Raw genomic sequence first — 18231 nt, 5'->3', positions numbered from 1 at the left:
TGGATCTTTCTTGAGGATAAGACAGTTGATTCTGGATTTTGTTGATCTCTAGATAATTAGAAGAAAAGTCCACAGAAAACTGCTGGGAGTGGAGCATAAAGACAGTGCCTGCTGCATGGATGATCTCGTGAACCTTCAAATACTGACTGCACAGCAGAGAAGAGAACTAGCTAACTGTGGGGCAGATACATGGCAGGCTAGAGGCAGCCTTGCTCAGAAGCTCGGTGGGGAGAGGGCATCATGCCACATCTCAGATCAGCCTGTGAATCATACACCCACATATACAGGCAACCAGGGTCAAGGGAACAGCAACCAGTCCCTGGGATGAAGCAACACATTTAGCCCTGAGAGTTTTAAGACTCAATAGGATGTCACCTTACAGAGCTCACTGGGGGGGGGGGGGGTTTAGAGAATACATTTAATAGGCTGTCACCCTAGAGGACTGAGGTAGCCTGGGCCCCAGAGAAGACATCTTCTTGTTTACAGAGCTAAGTCCTCAGGGACTGGTGTTCTCATCTTGATGTTGATTGCTGCAAGGTCTCCCTAGATGAAGACAGACCAGGGAGTGCTCATGGAAACTTCCCAGACTTGGGACTTAGATTTTCTGAAAAACAGAATTATTTTCTGTGTTATATGTGAGAATGAAGCAAATTAATTTCTTGATTGTATCATAGATTCCTAAAGTTTAAACATGAATTTTCATGGAGCCTAGCAACTCCAAATGTAATTCTATGTGGGGAAGAAAGGGTAGAGACACAGGAATAGAGCACACTGGGTCTCACTGCCATTTTGACAAGCCAAGAGCAAGCCACTTTCCCTCTGTTCTACCCACCGTCTTCACTTCTACATGGTGAGGTCGCATCACATGGCTGGTGTCCCACCAGTCCCATGCAGACCTACCACATGATGGTACCAAGTCCATGCATGTCCCCTCCATACCTTTTCTTACCTCCACAATGGGAGATGCAATTTCTTCCTTATTTCAGAATTTGCTCTTCTGAGTAAGCTGAGCCCCTCTGGGACAACATGAATAATTATATATAAAAGATTGAGCCATCAAGAAGAAATAGATCAGTTCCTAGAAATGTAAAACCTGCAAATGAATCGATAAAAATAGAAAGTCAAAAGACACCAGTGGAAATAAGGAGATAAAATCGGTAGTCAAATGTCCCCAGCAGAGGACATGATCAGAATACGCATCAAAGAAGAGAGCCGAAATTGACCTGCCAATTCCCATGTCCAGCAGAGAAACAATTATACTTGCTCCCCCACCCTAGGGCACCCTTACTCATCATACACAAGTACTTCCTTCTGCACTCCATAAAGAATTTTTGTCATACTACTAGAGGGGGAGACACATTAGGGGAAGATGACCAGAGGGCTCAAAATCCAAATTCCATCTGGACCCAGAGAGAGGAGAGGAAAAAAGGAAGGACATTCAGAAGTAACAATAGGTATAGAGGTGACTTAGGAAGAGCTTTAGGATATGTATGCTTTTATATGTGTGTGTGTGTATATATATGTATATATGTATATTACATATATATATATAGTGTGTGTGTGTGTGTGTGTGTGGTTTTAAAAGACTCAATATCCTAAATAATTAAAAAGCAGAAAATTTAAAAAGAAGAAGAAGAAGAGAAGGAGAGAAGGCAGCAGGACCATAGAAAAAATAGGCAAATACATAGAAATATAGATAGTTAGGCATGTGATGTCAACTTCGGTGAGGTCATTCCTAGCTCATAGGACTCCTTAAGTCCATTTTGGGTGGTGCACCTCCTAACAAAGCCCCAGCACCTAGATATGAACCAGGGCCCAAGAGACAGAGCACATGTGCACATGAATAAGTTAGGGGAAAATATATACCTTAAAGCAAAAGTACACAACAGTTTGCAGTGACCCAATAAGTACAGCAAGCAAGTAGAAAGGTCTAAAAAAGACAACATAAAGTACTTGATCAAATAGTTTCTACTTAGACCTAGATACCCTCCTTACCTACTTCCTACTTCACTTCCCTCAGTCACTCCTAGGCTAAACTTGTCAGACAAAGTAAGTACTACAAAAGCTGGATAAGGGCAAGAGACTGGCATACTTTAATGATGACTCCTTTGATTACTACCAGGCCACCTCATCCCCACACAGAGATGATAGGCCTTGACCTCTAACAGATCGCTCTCTCCACTGTCACCGGTCATCTCCATCAGGAACAACATAATGGACCCCTTAGTGGGTCCTTACAGGATATTGCCCTCAATGTGAATCAACAATGGTAGGGACTATCCCATTCTCTCAAGGGTTTATAGTTAATAATATTTATATACTTTTCCCATATTTGGGAGCTACTCTCTTCCCTGATCCAGCTTTCTAGTCCTATTTCTAACTCTAACACTATCTCCCCAGACAGCGGCTTTGATCCACCTGCATGTTAGCTGTCAGGCTCAAACAAAAATTAGTAGAGTCTTGGGCCCCTTGGAATATACCTAAAGTAAACCTGCTAGCTATTTCCAAAATGAAACCCCAAATATCCTCTGCTATATTCTTGCCTTTAGGTTCCTGATTATTAAGCAATTTTTTGTTCTTTATATCTAAATGATTTTTCAGCCACCAACTTGCAGAGGCTACCATGATGCCAAACTGACTTCACTGGGCAGACAACCCCACTGTGTCCTGGAGCCCCCCCGCCCCAGAGCCCCACCCCACTAGGGAAAAAGAGAGACAGGCTGGGAGTATGGATCCACCTGCCAACACCCATGTTAATTGGAAAAGCAATTACAGAAGCCAGACCTTCCACCATCTACACCCCATAATGATCCTCAGTTCATGTTCCCAGAGAGACATAGAATAGGAAAGTTTTCAAGAGAGGGGACAGGATACGGAGTTTTGGTAGTGGGGACTGTGTGGAATTGTACCCTTCCTATCCTATGGTCTTGTCGATATTTTTTATTTTATAAATAAATTTTTTAAAAGGAAATATAGATAGTTATAGAAATAATAGTCAACCCTTATCTGTGACCTTGGGAAAACTACTACAGTTTCCAATGGAGGGAGTGGGGAGACAGAACTCTGGTGGTGGGAACAGTGTGGAATTATACCTGTTATCCACAATTTTGTAAATCAATACCAAATTGCTAATAAAATTAAATAAATAAAAGTGTCATGATGATTTTCTATTTTTAATATACTTCACTAGAAGGTTAATGCTTTACAGTCCAATTGATGACACACAGCTACAACCTCTTACTTCCTCGTGACAGCTGTTTAGTTGTCTGGGAGACACTTGCTCCCCCACCCTAGGGCACCCTTACTCATCATACACCAGAACTCCAAAACCCCTCCATCCCTTCCCTTAGCCATGATGCTTGTCAAGTGTGTAAATAAGAAAGAATCTTTGTATATTATTAATGGGAATGTAAATCCATCTAGTCCTATGGGAAGAGAATAGATCATTATCAAAATATTACAATTAGTTCTGCCTTGTGATTTAATAATTCTATGCCCATGTATCACACAAAGATGATAACCTGAAAAGATCAATCCACACTATGTTCATTGTGGCACTATTTACAATACCCAAGATACAGAAACATCCAAATGCTCCATGAGTAGACAAGTTGATAAAGAAGATGTGGTATACATACTTACTTACTGGTATGCTAGTATTATGCTGTAATAAAGATGAGAGGGCATAGGGAGAGGGTGCTATGGTTAAAGCATTGAATTCTCAAGCATAAGGTGCCAAGTTCAATCCCCACAATTCTCTAATCACCCCTCACTCTGTCTCCCTCATTAATAATTAAATGCTATTGTGAAAAGAAAAGGAAAGATGTATGTGGTTCTTTGCAGCTTCAACCTCCCAGCAAGATTTTTTAAAATTTCTTTATAAAATAAAAAATATCAACATAGTCTTTACAACACACTACTTAAGCATGAACCAGAGAATACTGACAGGGGATTGTAGAGCACAGCACAAGAGGAAGGAATAGTCTCTTCTGCAACTGAATCTAGATTAACTTCCAATGGCACAAGTATAGAGGTGGGTAAAGGCTTCTCACATGTGATCTCAGCCTTAATTGTAAAACATTTGTGACAGTCCTATCTTCACACTGGGCAACCGTGCATGACCATCACTCAGCCTCCCACCCCTGTGGTTTGGAAAGAGTCTGCAATTCCTAATGTGTTCACAACACAGTCAACCAGTATTTTCTCCTCTCTCTCTCTGTTTTATTTATTTATTATTAGATATATACAGAGAGAAACTGAGAAGGGAGGGGGGAGAGAGAAGAAGGGAGACAGAGAAACAAGTGGAGCCCTACTTCACGACTCATGAAGCTTTCTCCTTGCAGGTGGGGACCAGGGGCTTGAACCTGGGTCTTTGCACACTGTAGTGTAAATGCTTAACTAGGTGTGCCACAACCTGGTACCCTGCTCTCAAGTGCTCTGAAGAACCATGATGATATGCATGGAGGAAGAATAGAAAGAACATGGATGGTTTTGCTGGTGGAAAAAAGAACTTCTCAAGAAGCAAAAGTACACTGAAATTCATTTCATAAAGTTGCCATAAAGTTCCCCTGTGGTAAGAGAGTATAAATCTATTTACTTAGAAGTTCCTCAGATTTCTGCTGGAGTGAAGAGTTTATGCTTAATATGTACTTATTTGCAGGAAATTAACCATGTAGTGCTTTAAACCAATTTCCCTATAATAGGCTTCCATCTGTGCTTCTGCACATTTTTTTAACTTCAGTAGTGACTTAATATTGATCTCAAAATTTTGAGATAACAGGAGTAAAGTGTCACACTGTTCCCACCACGAAAGTTCTGTATCCCCATTTCCTCCATTAGAATCTACAGTAATTCTCCCAAGGTCACAGATTTGGTTGACTATTATTTCTATAACTCTTTGTTTATATTTATATATGTTTGCCCATTTTTCCCATGGTCCCACGTCCTCTCTCTCTCTCTCTCTCTCTCTCTCTATCTATCTATCTTTTTAATTTTTTACCTCCAGGGTTATTGCTGGGCCTTGGTGCCTGCACTATGAATCCACTGCTACTGGAGGCCATTTTTTTCCCATTTTGTTGCCCTTGTTTTTATTGTTGCCATTACTGTTATTGTTGCTGGATAGGACAGAGAGAAATTGAGACAGGAGGGGAAGACAGGAGAGAAAGATAAACACCTGAAAACCTGCTTCACAACTTGTGAAGCGACCCCACCACCACCACCACTGCAGGTGGGGAGTCAAGGGCTCAAACCAGGATCCTTGCGCCAGTCCTTGGGCTTCGCACCTTGTGCACTTGACCTGCAGTGCTACTGCCTGGGCCCCCTTCTCTCAGACAAAATTCTTTGAAAGGCAGAACTTTTGCACATTCATGGATAAATAGCCCCAAAGAACATACTTGTCTCCAGACGGGTTCTAAGACAATTTCACTGTTTTGAGGTTGGTTTTTTTTTGTTGCTGTTTGTTTGTTTGTTTTTTTACTTCAACTCACAACCCCCGGAGAAAAGATTATTCTAAAGACAATAAATTAGAAGAAACAGAAATCCCTCCAGAATGCTCCTTCCTACATACCTAGCTCTGGAACTAATTAGCTGCATGAGTCAACTCAGGTCTCTGAGGATACTAGAGAATAAATAGCAGGAGGTCTCCTCCATGAGCAAGTTCTCTTAAGGCTAAATCTCTCCTTTGAACACCAGACCCTCTACAGAGAACCTGTGACTGTGTTCTCCTGCCTTTCTACACATCTTCTTTCTGAAGCTTCCGGGTGAAATGGGTAACACAGACATTCATCTTGAATTCCACTAAGGACAGTAAGTAAGGGTCCTTACTTACCCAAAGGGTAAACATTTTGTTTACTTTTCTTTTTGTGTGTTTTTTTCTTTTCTTTCTTTTTTCTCTCTTTTTATTTTCTTTCTTTTGTTTTTAAAGATTTTATTTATTCATGAGAAATGATAGGACAGAGAGAAAGAATCAGACATCACTTTGGTACATGTGCTGCTGGGGATTGAACTCAGGACCTCATACTTGAGCGTACAATGCCCTACCCAATGTACCACTTCCCGGACCACCTCTCTTTCTTTTCTAGAACAGAAAGAAATTGAGAGTGGAAAAGGCAGAGAGAGAGAGAGAGAGAGAGAGAGAGAATGAGATCTGTAGACCTGCTTCATTTCTTATGAAGCTTCTCCTTTCACAAAAATGAAGTGGGGCCTCTCATGAGTAGGGAGAGAATAAGGGCTCAGACTTGGGTCCCTGTGCAGCACAGCAGCATATGCCCTCTACTCAGTGTGCCACTTCCCAGTCCCCTGACATTTCTAAATCACAAGAGATGATACTTAGGACTCCAAGATAAGTGCTAAATTAAGCTTTAAACAGATTATCCATTCAAATTTAAGTATTATCAGCCCCTGCTCAAGGCCAAAGAATGCATTAGTACTAACAAAAAAATGGCCATAAAGAGTATTTTAGGGGGCTGGGTGATGGCGCACCTGGTTGAGCACACATGTTACAGTGCACAAGGAGCCAGGTTTGAGCCCCCAGTCCCCACCGGCAGGGGGAATGCTTTGCAAGTGGTGAAGCAGTGTTGCAGGTGTCTGTCTGTCTCTCCCTCTCTATCACCCCCCTTCCCTCTCGATTTCTGGCTGTCTCTATCCAATAAATAAAATATATAACAAAAAATTTAAAAATAAAGTGTTTAAAAAAGAGTATTTTAAAGCAAATAAATCAGTCTAACAGGAGTTGGGAATTTTGGGATCATAATTAAAAGCTGAATCAGTTTTGGAAGCAAAGTAGCTATTTCCTTCTGAGTAACATCAGGATGTAGGAACACCATTCCTATATGCATTTATTAAATAATTCTACTGGTTCAGTAGAATTATTTAATAAATAAATAAATTATACTACAGTGAAGGCAACAGGGACATTTGCCAGACCAAGTCCAAGCCTTGTAATTTTTTTTTAAACCATCTTTGGCTTACAGTGATGTGAGGAATTGAACCTGGGACTTTGGAGCCTCAGACATGAGAGTCTTTTTGTATAATCATTATGCTATGTAACCCACACCCTATTTAATATTTTTCCTGCCTTTGTGTATGGAGAATTTCCTTTTCTTTGAGAAATCTGGCTCTCTAGAGTGGGAGTTAAAAACTGCCGCTTTGGGAGTTGGGCGGTGGTGCAGTGGGTTAAGCACAAGTGGCGCAAAGCACAAGGACCGGCATAAGAATCCTGGTTCGAGCCCCGGGAGTCGCTTCACAGGTGGTGAAGCGGGTCTGTAGGTGTCTATCTTTCTCTTTTCCTCTCTGTCTTCCCCTCCTCTCTACATTTCTCTCTGTCCTATCCAACAACAATGACATCAATAACCACAACAGTGTTAAACTAGGGCAACAAAAGCGAAAATAAATAAATATAAATTTAAAAAAAAAAACTGCTGCTTTAGGACATTGTGTTAATCAAGTTACAAAAAAAAAAAAAAAAAAAGATAATGCTTATTCTCCACAGAGGTGTGAGAAGCCAGGAAATTCCCATATGCAAGCTTCTATTTAATCAAACTAATTAGCTCATTTAATCTAGTTTATTGAGTCAAATTAAGTAAAAGCTGAAGGGTTTTTCAATTATTTCCTTCAACATTCAAGAAAACAAAAGCAAATACATGACATCCCAGATAAAATCTGAGATTGTGAGCATAAAAATATTGAATGCAGAAATTGTTTACAGTACGGGGTCAGGTGATAGTGCGGTGGGTTAAGCACACATGGTGCAAAGCACAAGGGCTGGTATAAGGAACCAGGTTCTAGCCACTGGCTCCCCACCTGCAAGGGGGGGTCAATTCACAGCGGTGGAGCAGGTCTGCTGGTATCTATCTTTCTCTCCCCCTCTATGTATCCCCTACTCTCTCCATTACTCTCTGTCCTATCCAACAACAACATCAGGGGCAACAATAACAACAACAACAGGGCAACAAAAAAATGGGAGGAAATGGCCTCCAGGAGCAGTAGATTCATGGTACAGGTGCGAATCCCATTAATAACCCTGTAGGCAAAAGAGAAAAAGAAAAAAGAAAGAAATTGTTTAAAGTCCTTCACAAATACTATAGATTTTTGTTTAAATACTAGCATAAAGCTGTAATTGAATCATGGATTTGATTTGTAATAAGAAGTTACTTTGATTCTGACTTCTGAAAACCAAATGTAATCATCTTTCTTGGAATCACTTCCCCTCATCAAGCAAACTTACCCAATTTTCAAGTAGTGTGGTGGGTTTTCCTAAAAAATAGAATCATTCATCTAAGAAACATCTATGATAGCTGAGTATTTTGGAGCCTGATTGTGGCAACTCCCTATCAAGCCTGAGTGAAGTAAAACTTTTTACAGAAAATAAAGAGATAATATGTGAAATACTCACAGGCCCTAAGGGATGACTGAAAGTATCATGGCTGTCAGGGGTTTAAGCTACACTCCACAGAGCTGCCCTTCTGGCCTCTCTGAGGACAACTTCCAGCTGTGGGAGAAGGAGCAGGGTTGACAGTACTGAATGTGATCAGAGAGGGACACCAGCTCTCCACTGAGAGAATTTGAGCTGGGTTTAAGGAGTGTTCAGTCTGGAAGTATTAAGTCTATGATATTGGTGGAGCTCTCTGGAAGAAATATGCTGCAAGATAAATTTGAGATGGAAGTAAAATCTTGCATCTTGGGAGTCGGGCGGTAGTGCAACAGGTTAAACGCATGTGGCGCAAAGTGCAAGGACCAGCGTAAGGATCCCGGTTTGAGCCCCTGGCTCTCCACATGCAGGCTAGTTGCTTCACAAGTGGTGAAGAACATCTGCAGGTGTCTGTCTTTATCTCCCTGTCTCTGTCTTCCCTTCCTCTCTCCATTTCTCTCTGTCTTATCTAACAACAATGATATCAATAACAACAACAATAACTACAACAACAATAAAACCAACAAGGGCAGCAAAAGGGAAAATAAGTAAATAAAAATTTTTTAAATTTATTTTTAAAAATCTTGCATCTTGAGAATTCAGAGCCTGCAGGTGAATGATGGCATCACTTTGGAAAAAAGAGAGAGTAAAAGAAAGAAGGAAAGAAGGAAGGGAGGAAGGAAGGATGGATGGAGGAAAGAAAGAAAGAAGGAAGGGAGGAAGGAAGGAAGGATGGAGGAAAGAAAGAAAGAAGGAAGGATGAAAGAAACTGAGAAAGGGATACTCAAATTCAGCCTTCCTCTCCAAAGTCTGTCTATCCTAGAATCACTCTACACAACAACAAAGTAGAAAGAAATCAGATAAACAGGCATCTAGTGGAAAGACTGAGTTCAGAGCTAATTCTCACCACATCTGGCATCTGGGGTGTCACAAACAGCTAGGGAAGAATTTACATACAATGAGCACCTTCATTCAGAACTTCTTATAACAAGTACAGTAATCACTGCACCGATACAGTGAAGGCTTCAGGATATTGCCATACTATGATTTCACATAGTCATGCTTAGACTCTAAAACATGTCTGCTCCTTCCAACCACCACAGGTGGAGTCCAAGATAATAGAAAGTGTGATTTTACACACACACACACACACACACACACACACACACACACACACACACACGTCTTGGTGGGTTTCTCTGATCATCCCTGGGTGTACATGCTACTCTATTTAGGTTCGTCTTCATTTCTTATATCCTCACCTTGGTGGGCAAGAGTTCCATCATCCTCCTGTCCCTGCTGTCCCAGACTCCGGACCCTCATGAATTTCTTCCTTCTAACAAGGCTTAGGTCATGGATTCAATCAAGCTCCACATGAAAGCACCATGGACAGCACTAAAGAAAAAACTCAGCTGGTGGTGGAACAGTGCTTTTCTCTTTCTCTTTCATTTTCTGTCTTTTTCAAACACATACACACATACACACACACACACACACACACACACACACACACACTGAAAACTAAGCCAAAAAGCAGTTCAGCCGTATCATAAATGCTAGAGGCTCTGACCATTACTTAAAATAAATAAAATTTAAAAAATAAATTGAAACACAGAGAAGCTGAGAGACTTAGCCAGAACCTTAAATGAAAGAGACTCAAACTAGGATGAGTCTCCAGAATCTACCTGCCCTGAAATCACTCTGAAAAAAACAGCAGACAAAAAAAAAAGGGAGGAGGAGCTGATATGGTGTGCAGACTGAGCTCTGAGCAAACTTCTCACCACATCTAAAGTGGTCTTACTCTAACCTGATTTAGTTCAAACAGCTAGAGCAGTATTTGTATGGCATGAACACCCTCAGTTCAGAAGCTCTCATAACAAGAATAAGGGTTATAGTGCTGGTATTCGTGTGGGTGGCCTCACAGCAGAGATAAGCCATACTGGCCTCTCATGTTAGCTCTAGTGGCTAACAATAGGAAAAGACCAGAGGACCATTTAGTCGCAAATGATCCGTTTATTGTACAGAAGGCAGGATTTAAATAGCAGGAGGGAACAAAGAACATTTTTCACATGTGGCGATAAGGGTGGACTTTTGAAGGTCAGAACCCACATGATGAAGGTTCCAAGGAATGAGAAGAATTGATAGTGGTAGGGGAGAGTTCTGGAATGACTAGTGGCAATTGGGTAAGAGAATCAATTAGCTGAAGGGGTTTTGAAGGACATGTTAATTATCCCAGCAAGGGAGAAGCAGACAGAGAGGAACCTTGAAGGAAGAGAGATAAGATAGAGAAGTGAGATCAAAGTGGAGGAGGGAGTTAAGGAAATAGGAAGGAAGAGCCTTTTGATCAAGGCAGAATGGTGATATGTGGAGTATGTGTGATCACAGCAGTTGAACTATAGTGAACCTTAAGCAGGCAAACCATTTGGTTTATAACAAGGAAAATGAGTTAAGTGTTAGGGGGTGTAGGTTCTTGTGATTCTGGGGAGACTGACAAGGGGAAACTGAGTCAGGAAAGCTTTTCCCTGCATACTCAACCCCTGAAAGGAAGAGGCTGACAGGTGGGGTAGCTTTTCAGACCTCTATCTTTATGATGGGAGTTCCCCTATGCTCTTACCATGCTTTCACAATTATCCCCACATTATAGTACCAATAGAGTGAAGGTTCCAGGATGTTGCCATGCCATGATTTCATATGAAGTCATGCTCAACCTTGTCTGCTCCCTGCAGACACACACCAGGGGGATGCCATGGAAGGAGAAAATGTGAGTTTCCCACACACAGTTGTCCTCTTGGGCTTCTCTGATCATCCCTGGCTACAGATGCCCCTCTCTGGGCTGGTCTTGGTCTCCTGTATGCTCACCCTGGTGGGAAATGGTTCCATCATCCTCCTGTCCCTGCTGGACCCCAGACTCCAGACCCCCATGTACTTCTTCCTGGACAACCTCTCTGTGTTAGACCTTTGTGTCACCTGCATCACTATACCCCAGCTACTGAGCAACCTCTGGGGACCAGACAAGACAATTACATCCTGGGGATGTATCACCCAGGCCTACCTGTTCCACTTGACAGGGTGCACTGAATGTGCCCTATTGGCCGTGATGGCCTTTGATCGCTATGTGGCCATCTGCCGGCCCCTGCAATACACACTCATCATGCACTCCTGGCTGTGTGTGCAGCTGGCGGTCATGGCCTGGTCCAGTGGGCTGGCCAATGCTCTGCTCCAAGCCACACTCACCCTCCAGCTGCCATTCTGTGGTCACCACACACTAGACCACTTCTTCTGTGAGGTACCTGTCCTCATCAAGATGGCCTGTGGTGACACCACTGCTAATGAATTGTCTCTGACTGTGGGAGCCATCCCTTTTGTTCTGGCAGCCCCACTGCTGGTGCTCATCTCCTACACATTCATCACCAGAGCTGTGCTCAAGTTACCTTCTGCAGCAGGAAGGTACAAGGCGCTCAGTACTTGCAGCTCCCACCTGGTGGTTGTCATCATGTTCTTTGGGCCTTCCATTTACATGTACCTCCAGCCCCCTGCCAACAATACCCAGGCCAAGTTCATGTCCTTCTTCTACTGTGTCATCACCCCTGTGCTCAATCCCCTCATCTATACTCTGAGAAACAAGGATGTGAAGAGAGCCTGGCAGAGGATCCTGCAACCCCTGCTGGGTGGGGTCAAATCATGAAAGGGTCAGGATATCCTGGGAGGCATCTCCTCAAGTGGTCACACATAGAGAGTTCATGGATTCTGTATTTGTAAATGAATGCCAATATCTCCAAGGGAAGTGTTCCATCTCTCCTCATACCTGCCCAGACGCCTGTCCTCAATTAAAAGGTAATAGCAGAAAAGGGAAACATAAAGTGGAACTTGGACTGGGTGTGCTGTATTGCACCAAAGTAAATGACTCTGAGGTCTGCAAGGAGCTTTCAGGTCCTGGTACATGGTGGGGGGGGGGAACCTAGGCTGGAGGTGAGAGTGTTTTGTAGAGACTTGAGAAATTTTATATATGTGACAACTGTATTTACTATAAACAATAATTACCCCAATAAAAAATTTTTAAGGTAACATCTTCTGAAACTTGAAATAAAGAACTCTTCTTCTTTTTTTGTCTTTTAACCTTCCCAGTTGAATTTTCCACTTGGAAAGATGACAGTGTTCACTCAGACTGAGCAACACCACTTCCTAATAGCTCTTCCTAAAGAAATACCTTGTATAGACTCTAATCCTGTACAAGAACACTTGAGGAAAATGTTCTGTAAAATTTTTTTAGGTCCAACAAGATTTTTAATGAAGACTTCATTGGAATAAGATATGCTACCTAAGCCTCTTGCATCTGTCCTGTGTGGGACTCTCAGACTATATCCTTTCTTCTTGGACCTCAACTTCAGTTGAATTCATTCTGGCTTCATTCTAAGTGTTCTCATCCATCTTTGATCACTCACGCAGAATAATAATCTCACCTTCATAATGACAAATTTCTTTCTTCTATACAACAGTGTATAACAGTTGGGTTTCAGTGGACTTTTGTATTTCTTAATATGTGAAAAGAATCGTGATATGTCTATATTTTCCTGTGTGCTCTTAATGTTTAGAGATGGAAATTTTCCTCTGTATAGTGACCACCAATGAATAAACGTCAAACAACTATTGCATATCTTACATAAAGGAATGATTGAGGAGCTGGGTGGTGGTGCACCTGGTTAAGCGCACATGTTACAATGTGAAAGGACTCTGGTTTGTGCCCCCAGTCCCCTTCTTCAGGGGGGAAACTTCACAAGTGGTGAAGCAGAGCTGCAAGTGTCTCTCTGTCTCTCTCCCTCTACTTCTCCCTTCCCTCTCAATTTCTGGCTGACTCTATCCAATAAAAAACAAATAAAGATAATAAAAAAGATGTTTTAAAAACTTTGAAAAATGAGTGATTGAATATTTGTGTGAATGAGATTTTATTACATTCAACAGTGGTCTCAGTTCTGTAATGAGAATGATGCAGAATTATACCCCTGTTATCTTATAATTTTGTAAATCAATATTAAGTCACTAATAAAATAAAAATAAGAAATAGTGGCCACTATTACTGGCAATCTAGAGGCATGCACTATCCCAATGAGTTTTCTGGAGACATCTGGGAAAGTCATGAGCAAATCACTAACAGTGGTGCATCTAAAGGGTGAGCTCAGAAGGGTTCTGTATGATGAATGCAGGTTCCCCCTACTATCCACAGACAACCAGCTGAGAATGAACCAGGGAGGCTGGCAAGGGGGTTGTAGGTAAAAAGACAAAAAGAAAAAGAAAAAAGAATGGGCTTTTCTGTATTTGAATCTAGGTTGGATACCAATGGAACAAGGTAAATATAAAGGTGGTTGATGTCTTCTTACATGTGATCTCAGGCTTAGCTGTAAAACCTTTGTAATAGCCCAGACTGTACACTCACAACCAATGCCCAGACTCTCCCCCATGGAGCAGAAAGTCTCTGCAGCCCCTAGCATGTTTTTTTCATATTTCTTTTTTATTAATTTTATTAGTGATTTAGTATTTATTTATAAAATTACATGTCAACAGGGGTATAAATTCACTTCATTCCCACTACCAGGGTTCTGATTCTTCAGTCTCCCCACTGCATGCCACCATAGTTCCCCTAAGGTTGTAGATATGGGCCAACCATTATCTCTACAACAATCTGTCTACATTTATGCATAGGATCCAATCCTCTCTTCCCCTCAGAGCCACTCATGACAACATTATTACCTCCATATGTCACTCTCCTTTTCCTTCTCTCTCTCTGGGATCTGATGGGGCTGGAGTTCAGAGACCTCTTATCTTCTTCCTCCTATCATTTCTCCCCTGCTGGGAGTATGGATCAAGGTTGTTTTGAGGGCTCCAAACGTAGGAGGTCTGGCTTCTGTAATTGCTTCTCTGATGGACCTGGGCATTGGCAAGTTGACACAAACTCCCAGCCTGTTTCTATCCTTCCCTAGTGGGTAGAGCTCTGGAAAGGTGAGGTTCTAGGACACACTGGTGAAGTCATTTGCCAAAAGAAGTCAGGATGGAGTCATGGTAGCATCGGCAACTTGGTGTCTGGAAGGTGGCATAAGTTGAGACAAAATGGTTAATGAACAGGAACTAAAAAGTAGGAATACAGCAGATGAGATTAGGGATCTTAGGGTAGAATAAAGCAAGGAAGCCCATCTTGGGCATGTTCCTGGGGGCCCTAACACATTTAGAACCCAATGACAACAAGTAATGTCTGTCCTGAAGTTCTCTGAAGGTCCCTGGTGTCAGCCACAGGAGCAGAATGGAATGAGCATGGATTGCTTTGATGGTGGGGCAAAGAATATCTTGAGAAGACATGATGTTGAGGAGTCACCACCTTTGCAAACCCCAGCATGGACAAGGACAAGCACATTCACCTGGAGCTACAGAAACAGACGCCCTCTCACATGAAAGAGCTTGTGCTGGACAACTGTCGCTCCTTCGAGGGCAAGATCAGGACCTCACAGAGGAGTTTGAGGAACTGGAGTTCCTGAGCATGATCAACTTGGACCTCACCTCCATCACCAACATGCCAAAACTCAACAAGCTCAAGAAGATTGAATTAAGTGACAACAGAATCTAAGGGGGCCTGGACGTATTGGCAGAAAAATTGCTGAACCGCACACATATAAATTTAAGCTGCAACAAAAACACCTCAGCACAGCAGATCCATTGAAGAAGTTAGAAAGCCTAATAAACTTGATCTTTTTTTAAGATTTTATTTATTTATTAATGAGAAAGATAGTGGGAGAGAGAGAACCAGACATCACTCCAGTACATGTGATGCCGGGACCTTTGCTTAAGGGTCCAATGCTTTATTCACTGTACCACCTCCCAGACCACACCTCGACCTTCTTTTTAAAAAAAAGTTTTGTTAATCCTTTTATCATCTTTATTTACTGAATATAGACAGCCAGAAATTTCGAGAGGAAGGGAGAGGTAGAAAAGGAGAGAGAATCACCGGCAGTACTGCTTCACCACTAGCAAAGCTTTCCCCTTGCAGGTGGGGACCAGGGGCTTGAACCTTGATCCTTGCACATTGTAGCATGTGCTCTCAACCAGGTGTGCCACCACCTGGCCCTGAGCTTAGACCTCTTCAACTGTGAAGTGACCGATCTGAACAAGAAAGCGTGTTTAAGCTCCTCCTGCAGCTCATGAACCTTGACAGCTATGGCTAGCACAACACAGAGGCCCCATGGAGAGGCTGAACAATGAGGAGGATGACACGGACACTCCCACCACCCCTGTAGAGGAGGAGGAGGATGTGAGTGGAGAGGAGGAGGAAGAGGAAGCATACAACAATGAGGGGGAAGTGGAAAACTAAGACATGAGGAAGAGCTTGGCAAAGAAGATAATTGCCAAAAGTGGAGAGGAGGAAAGGGAAAGGAGGAGGAGGTGGAGGAGGAGAGGGAAGGAGGAGAGAGAAAAGGGGGAGGAGGAGAGGAGGGGAAAGAAGGGAAGAGGGGGACGTGGAGGGAGAGGAGAAGGAGGGGGAGAGGAAAGGGGAAGAGGAGGGGAGGAGTGGAAGGAGGAATAGAAAGGGGAAGGGAGGAAGAGGGGGAAGGGAGGAGGAGAGGGAAGGGAGGGGGGAGGGGGAGGAGGAGGACAAGGGGGCATACAAGAACAACCAGGCGTGGAAGATGAAGACAAGGAGAAGGAGCCTGGTGAGGAAGATAAGGGCCAAAAGCAGAAGGGAGAGCCTGAAGAGGAGAGTGAAGAGGACGACTAGAGCCCACCTTCTATCAGTCTATCCATCTGCCTGTCCACCTGGACAGAATTCTTTTTTTTAATTTCTTTAAAAAAAGATTAATGGTTTACAGTTAACAGCAAAACACATTAGTTTGTACATTCATAACATTTTGCAGTTTTACACATAATAATACAACCCCACTAGGACCTCCTCTGCCATCATGTTCCAGGACCTCCCCCCACCCCCAGAGTCTTTTACTTTGGTGCAGTACACCAACTGCCTGGACAGAATTCTCTGTGATTTAACTGTTTTTACCCCTGACCCCTCCCTCTACCCACCCTCAGCCCTACCCACTACCTCCCCCCAAGAAAAAAAAAACCAACCTTCAATAAATCTTTTTATACAAAAATTTTTAAAGGGGGCGGGGCTTGATAACATAATGGTTATGCAAACAGACTGCCATGTCTGAGGCTCCAAAGCCTCAGGTTCAGTCTCCCACACCTCCATAAGCTAGAGCTCTGGTAATAACAATAATAATTGGGGCAGAGCCAAGATGGCAGACTGAGAAGCTGCTAGTGGCTTGAGCTCCGACAACATCTGCTGGAAATGGTAGGATTTTTTGCTTTTAGCAAGACGGTCAGTAAGGGGTCCTAGCTGCGACACCAAGGGAGTAACTATAACTCAATTTGGGTTATAAAATAGAGTAAAAATAAAGAAGAAAATTTTTTAATTATTATTCCCGAAGCACACCCCTGACCCCCCCATAAACAGTCCCTGGGGGGCCAGAAAGCTGCTCCTAGCAGGCTCCCCTGCTGAGCTTCTTTCTTTACCAAGATTCCTGGCCCACGAGAGGGTGTCATTCCAACTCCAATCCTGTTCCTTTCTGAAACCCTAGGCCCTTTTTCTTTCCAAGTGGCCAATTCCAAATACAAATATTTGACCAAGCAGAGCCTTACTCAGAAAAGGAAAGACTGCCAGAGGTGTTTTTTGTTTTTTTGCTTTTTTAATTTTCTTAACAATCAGCTGCCTCTGCTCAGGGGGGCTGAGGCAATCTGGAGCCATCTAAGCTGAAGACAGGACAGGTTTTCTTTTACTCTGTTCTATTTTATTATCAATATTAGATATATGCATATCCCTTTAGCCTCCTCCTTCAGGTTGACCAGAATTAACTCTTAGTGTATTTTCCATTCCTAAGGGATCAGGTGTCTTATCCACTGCTATAGTAACTTGTTTCACTCTTCCTACCTCCCCTGCCTGCTCTCCCCTTCCTCCTCTACCTAGCTAATTAAATAATAATAATAAATAAATAAATAATCTTTCCTTTCACTGCTCTTTTATTACTGTTGTTTTTCTTATCTTTTTTCTTTTCTCTCTCTCTTTTTTTCTTCTTTTTCTCATTCTTGCCATACTTCCTTCCTCCTTCAGCTTTCTGAATTCACTGATACACGTTTGAATTATTTTGGGAAATAAATCTGACTCAGAGTGGACTCTCTCTGCAGTATCTATGCTCTACTTCCCTTTCTCCTCTAGCTACCCCTAGAATATACACGGGACAGTAGATTTGCATAATTTTCTATTTTTGATATCCCTTTTTTCCTTTATCTTTCTTCTTCACTTGGATTTGGTTGCCATTTTTTATTAGACTGGAGACATTTTTTGTCTAACTGATATCTGGTAAACTGCTTTAATCCTTGCTTCAGTTGCTATTGTAATTTCTGAAGTTGGTGACTGCATTTGTCACAAAGGTATCTAGTATAGTGTGGCTTGTACTCAAAACACAACAACTGAGGAACAATAGAACATAAAAATAAAAAACAAATTAATAAAAAAATGGTTAGATCAAAAGCAAAGAAAACTGCTACTACAATGAATGAAGACAAAAGCCCAGAAGAAACTACAAATCAGCCAGAAGTGATCATAGATAAAAAAAAAAAAGCATGCAAGCAATAATAAACTTATTAATCACAGAAATGAAAACAACTTTGGAGGAAAGGGCTAGAGATAGTAGGGAAACAACAGATGAGACCCTCAAGGAAAATAAAATTACCTGAGGCAATTAGAGAACTGAAAGCTGAAATAGCTGAACTGAATAAAGCAGCTAAGG

The 18231-nt window shown here is 42.1% G+C and overlaps 2 protein-coding genes and 1 long non-coding RNA gene across 3 annotated transcripts in view; 2 read left to right on the top strand and 1 right to left on the bottom strand.

Annotated features, from left to right (window-relative positions):
- LOC132540352 (uncharacterized) overlaps positions 1 to 18231 on the bottom strand; it is a 244598-nt gene that overhangs the window by 179029 nt on the left and 47338 nt on the right. The window lies entirely within an intron of this gene.
- Positions 11154 to 12092, top strand: LOC103124382 (olfactory receptor 2G3-like). The gene has a single exon (XM_007535103.3). It carries the CDS (start codon positions 11154 to 11156, stop codon positions 12090 to 12092), a length of 939 nt encoding a protein of 312 aa, XP_007535165.3.
- LOC103124381 (acidic leucine-rich nuclear phosphoprotein 32 family member A) lies at positions 14791 to 16166 on the top strand. The gene is given in 8 exon segments (XM_060196919.1): positions 14791 to 14893; positions 14896 to 15081; positions 15084 to 15131; positions 15519 to 15557; positions 15560 to 15631; positions 15634 to 15728; positions 15901 to 16050; positions 16098 to 16166. Coding segments are annotated over 8 exon segments (762 nt in total).

The sequence above is a fragment of the Erinaceus europaeus genome, chromosome 9 (assembly GCF_950295315.1).
Source record: "Erinaceus europaeus chromosome 9, mEriEur2.1, whole genome shotgun sequence".
Taxonomy (NCBI): Eukaryota; Metazoa; Chordata; class Mammalia; order Eulipotyphla; family Erinaceidae; genus Erinaceus; species Erinaceus europaeus.
The sequence above is the reverse complement of the archived record's forward strand: the minus strand, read 5'-3'. Positions and strand labels throughout refer to the sequence as shown.